Source organism: Coniophora puteana (genome assembly GCF_000271625.1).
Source record: "Coniophora puteana RWD-64-598 SS2 unplaced genomic scaffold CONPUscaffold_12, whole genome shotgun sequence".
Lineage (NCBI taxonomy): Eukaryota > Fungi > Basidiomycota > Agaricomycetes > Boletales > Coniophoraceae > Coniophora > Coniophora puteana.
In genome coordinates this window covers 514,345-519,945 of record NW_006913064.1, presented here as the reverse complement: position 1 = coordinate 519,945, position 5,601 = coordinate 514,345, and the positions used below count along the sequence as shown (strand labels likewise).

The 5,601-nt window shown below is 43.9% G+C and overlaps 1 protein-coding gene across 1 annotated transcript; it reads left to right on the top strand.

The window, feature by feature from the left end:
• Positions 1 to 3,925: 3,925 nt before the first annotated feature.
• Positions 3,926 to 5,241, top strand: CONPUDRAFT_157405 (uncharacterized protein; the record flags this gene model as incomplete). Its single annotated transcript, XM_007774387.1, has 3 exons — positions 3,926 to 4,083; positions 4,416 to 4,620; positions 5,206 to 5,241. 3 exons carry the CDS (start codon positions 3,926 to 3,928, stop codon positions 5,239 to 5,241), a joined length of 399 nt encoding a protein of 132 aa, XP_007772577.1.
• Positions 5,242 to 5,601: the final 360 nt, after the last annotated feature.

Sequence of the window (5,601 nt, the reverse complement as noted above, 5' to 3'; positions counted from 1 at the left end):
GACACTCTAAACTCCTGAACAGCTCCAAAGCTTCGGAGGAGGTCAGAGGTAGGCAGAACAGAGCAGAGCGTAGGAGCATGGAAGCGTAGGCGTACAAGTGGCCAAAACCACAAGGCTAGGTGGTAGAGGATCTCAACAAGTGCCGGCGGTGAGCACAAAAGCACTAGTCCCAATGACCAAGTCAATAAAGCATGTTATCTACTACAAAGTAAATGTACACCTAGTCCCAATGACCAAGAGGTTGAGATGAGGGACTAGGATGCGAAACACTCAGTATATAAACAACTCTGGCAATCTCCGGATCCTGATCCTGCTACTGATAACCATCTGCTGTCACGGAGGTAGTACAGCACTGCTGTCAAGGTCCGAATGTTGTCGGGAGTAATGCTCGAAGAGAAACATAAGAGGTCCGAGGTAACTCCAGACATGGAGCAAACTCCAAAATCTTTGGAGGGTCCGGAGGTGCACGGACCTGGCTCTAAGTGTGGAAAGGAGAGAGAGAAGGAGAGAGAGAAGAAAGAAAAGAATAGGGGCCTTGGTCGTCTTCACAACAATTGGTATGTTGTTTTCCCTCAAAAGCAAGACAAAAAGGGTGAGCATCTGTTGAAACACTATTTTGCTAAATTACAAATTACATTAAATAATCTGTGTTGTGTCAAATCATGTTCAAGATGATACATACTTGAGGACCACATCTGTTGCAGTGAGAAAAGTGAACATGCTAGAAAGACACCCTATCTAATAACTCTCTTTCCCCTTTAGAACTTTAGCTTCATCCAAGCATACACTAATAGATATGGAGAGTGAGGCTCTTATGGTAGCTGGCATATCTGTGCAAAAAAGATGCTAAGGACCTGCCATCAGCATTGTTTAGCCAAAGTGCTCTAAGACTTTGTTGCTAATTTCCAAGGCTACTAATCAATACCAGTGAATTATTTATGTAAACCTGAAAGAACCTCTGGTGAAATATATCCAGATATTATTCTGGCACATTGCAGCTCTGAGCATAGAAATCATTGTTTAATAATAATAAAATGTCCAATAAACTGAACTCCTTCACCTTTTGATGTCAGCTGGTGCTCAAGGTCTGTGACAGCCACCTTTGCCAAGATGTCTGTTGGATAAGGTACATTCAAGTTTTTAAAGGTCCTTGGGATCAAAATCTGTGTTGATTACTACCACTGACATAGCAGTAGCAAATAGCAGGGGAGAGATGATAATGAAAGAAGACTGGTTTGCAGAACATGCCTGAGATTAGAAATTATTTTCATCCTTAGATTCCTCAGAGTCAGATAAAAGATTGGGCCTTTACATAAGGGCCAGCCCCTGTGGGACTAGAATGTCTACTCCTCTGTGAAACCATCATTATTAATATTACACAGATATTGAATAATAGTGATAATTACTCACTTGGTTTTGAGCCTCTACAAAACACTATCACTTTTTGTAAAGTTTGCACAGCTTACCTGTTCATTATCCAGGGCAATTACAAGGTAGTACTTTTATTATAACAAAGTACTGAATGGAATTATGAAGATTTAGTATATCTACCATTAATATACAACAAACCAGACAAGAGATTATCACTTACCTTTATTGTGTTCTGCTTTCTTGGGACATACAAAAGTCAGATCAGCAGAAAATGCTAGATTTTTATGACTGGCATAGATGTCTTTAACCACACCTTTACCAGCAGTTAGAAGAAGCATATATACAGAGTCTGCCTTTGCTAGTAGAGCATAGTGCTTGCTCTCTACATACCAGTTTTGATGTTGATTTTGTTTTTATTATGGTCATGTGTGTGGCTTGACTGTTCCTATCATGAAAACTATAAGAATTCAGTTATGTCTTCAGAACATAAAATAGTGAAAACACATTACTGGTGGCAAGTGAAGGTAAACTGAGTTTTTTGAATCATCTCAGCAAACATTAAAACAACTGTAGACTCCTGGAGCTGAAGACAAATTCATGGCCATAGACTATATCTGCTGGTGCAGGAGTAAAATAAGCTGCAGTACTCCAAGCCCTTGTATTATCTTCTGTAACTGAAGTGGGCTGGTCCAAAAGGCCCAAAGTGGTGGCAATGACAGCATGAGTATATTGCATGTCTCTCTGTCATGTATGGTTTAGCATGGCAGGCAAATTCACACCATTGCACTTGCTACAGGCCCTCCATAAGAAAGCACCATGTTTTTTGTACTACATGGAGGGTCAGAAGGACAAGCTTACATTTTTCATTGTCAAAAAGGATGTGGGATATATTGGTCATGGTAGTTCAGATGAGGGATCAAATACACTGGTTGGTGTTTTGAATGGTTTCATGCAAGAGGCTGCTTCATGTTTGTACAGAATGTGTGGGGTCCCTGTCTGCAAAACCAGTAAGACTAGGCCAGTTGCTGTATTGGATATCCAACAAGCTTGTCATTCAGCTATTTTCTGCATATGCAATGCAGAAAATAGCTGAGCAATGATAGCACATCTCAGACACTTATATCATGTTGATGCATTTCAAGTTTCCACAGCCCTCTTTCTCTTGTGTCTCTCCCCTTTTTTCCTTGTACCTTGTACCTTGTCCATTGATCCCCTCACCTGTTCACCCCCTCAATGCCTTGTCATCTCACATCACCTATTTTTTTTGGTCCATGGGCTGAATTAAGTTGTGGTAATTAACATTACATAGGTATTACTTGTTTCTAGTGTTGCTATTTTTGCCACATGAGTGTACTCTTGACTCTTGTTTGTGTACACAGCATGCTCATTCTATTGTCACCTACTGGTTACCCCTAGAGGCAGCAACATGTCCACAACAATGCTGAGTGAGACACTGAGTGTGCATAGTGGCCACTCAACTAAGAGTCTGCACCTTGTACTCAGCCTGCACAGTACCAAGATTAATGTCCCCTACTACCACCATTACCTCCTTATTACCTGTGTCTAGTGCTCAGGGCTTGAATGTCCCTGAACAAATGTATTTGCCTGTTCCTATGTTACATTGACACAATGTCTGCATGTCTGGTTCTTGGTGAGAATGGCAAGACACCAGATTCAAACATACTTGGACACTGACATATGCATTTCCATGCAGTGATTGTCATTTCAGCACCATCCTAGCTTATTGATATGTGAGCAACCTGATGGATAGTATTCATCTTGAATGCACCAGATCAAAGGTGTTTGGAGAGGTGATTCATCAAATTACTTGCTTTTCTTCTCAAAAACCTCAGAGGTGGTTGCATCCATGATTGCTGTTGGGAATTCTTGCTATGACCACATCAGCAATCCTGTTGATGACTTTGTTGTTGAATGGACTTGTTCCAGACTTAATAGATACATGACTCATGGTAGTTTAGTCATTACACACAGTGCATCAGTCAGCATACACTTACTCATACTACATTTAATTATATCCAACCAATAGTGTTCATCACTCACCTCTGTCACATACATTACAGTCACGTCACTCTCTAGTATATAAACCTGTAATGTAGTGTTCTCTCAATCTAAGTTTTTCTCTCCTGAACAACTACCATCACTATTAGCTTTACCAAGCCAAACAGCCTCTAAGCAAACCCAACAGGTGAGTATGGATGCCCAATGCGTGCCCTGATGTGCAGCTTCCTTCCCATATGTTATGAGCTCCATGGGGCATGAACCACTGCTTAGCATTCAGACACTGCAGGGTCCACTGAGCTACAGCTTGGCATACACACCACTGGTTGAAAGTCATAACAGGCCAGGGGGCTGCCGGACTGGCGCAATATGCTGCCAGGTTGGTTTGTCCCACATCTCACCTGGTTGGTTGTATTGTGCATTCACACACTGATGACTGTGTCCAACAAATATGTCTCCAAATACTCAAGTCAACAACACCTTTCTGTGACCAGCATTTTTTTCTGATTTGCATGTTGAAGAGTGGGCTTTGTCCATGCTCTACTACTGCCACTCTGAGGGCTGTGGTATTGCTCTGGAACCAAAGCTGGTGCTCCTTGCTACAGGCTCCGACAAGGCAAAAGCCAACAATGTCAAGGAGCGCAAGGAGTGGGATGCCAAGGACCTCCAAGCAAGGGAGAAAATTGACACAAGGTCAATCTTTTCATCTGGTCCAAGGTTGAGGAAGCAGGCAAGACTACTGCCCACAACATCCTCGACTACCTCAAAGGCAAGTACAGTGTCAAGAAGTGTGGTGTCACCAAAGATTTTATTGAGATGGGAAAAATGCTCCACACCAGCTTGCCCAGCATGGGCTTGCCTCACTACTTGCTCAACACATTCTACAAAACCACCCAACACCTCAATCAGCTCTGTTGCTTTGAGGTGGCCATCCCCACAGGTGCCAGAACCTATAAATTGGACATCCTCTGCAACCAGCAGCTTGTGCTCATTCTCCTGTGTATACTCCCCAACTCATATTGCAGTGTCCAGGAGTGTTTCAACAATGAGGTCAGCAAGGTCAAGGATCTTTCCCTTGTTAACCTCTACAATGCAATCTTGCATCATCAGGTGCAACTCGCCAACATGCACAAGGGTCCAGGACTATTGTCCAAGGCCCAGGAGAAGCAGCATGACCCAGAAAAACACCCTTTCCAGGGGCCAGTTGCCTCTACACAACCTACACAGGGGGTAAGCCAAAAGGCAAACTCCAGTGATCTCAGCAGCAGCAGCAAGTGGGCCCTTCAGGGCAGCAGCTGCCATGGCAGGGGAAACCCAAGGGTCAGAAACAGGGTCAGAAGAAACATGGCAGTTGTAACTATGACCGGTCTGGCAAGTGCAACATGCATGCTGTCAATGGTGCTGTGCATTTTGCACAGTTTGCTGACTGCTATGCTCTTGTAAATGAGCAAAAGTACTTCCCTGCTCCCCACAACCTGCCACTGCTGCTTCTGCTTACAAAATTAGCCCAGGATCTGCACCTCCTTCCTAATCAGTCAGGGCAGCATTTCCAGGAAACTGACATGCCAAACACTTCCAACATCTCAAGTGCTTGATCACACATGAGATGTGGCCCACCAATCAGGTGCAATACACCCACTTGTCATGGATGTTCAAACAGGGGTAAGTATGAGACACTCAAAAAGTGTCTGAGAGAGGTATTTCCTTTCACAGGATTTATGCTTTACAAGCAGGCCCTGACCAATGACTCTACAGAAACCATTGATGGAGATTGCCAAGATGGCGGAAGGCAGTCTGACTCTAACCATTTGGCAGGTACAGGAGCCTCTGACTCCTCAACCTCCTCACTGAGACTTTCAGATAAGGCAAGCAGAAATGAGAGCACACAAACACAACCATCACTTATAACAGACAGGTTGGGCTCCTGCAGCCTCAGCAGCTGACTGGGGAATCAATGGGTCCAAAATTCTGCACCAGTCATCTCATCCAACAACTCCGAGTTAGACAACTCACTTGTCAACCATTTTTCAGACGGCACAGAGTTTCTCTCCAGGCCTGTCCACCTCCGTGGTGAGCTACCACACAGCCCCATGGAACCAGACCTTCTTTGGACTTCCTCCAACTAACAAAGATCCAAGCAAGCCAGAGCAACCAGCTCAGTCTGTGGCACCCACACCTCCCTTGTTGAGCGAGTCAACACTCATTCATGAG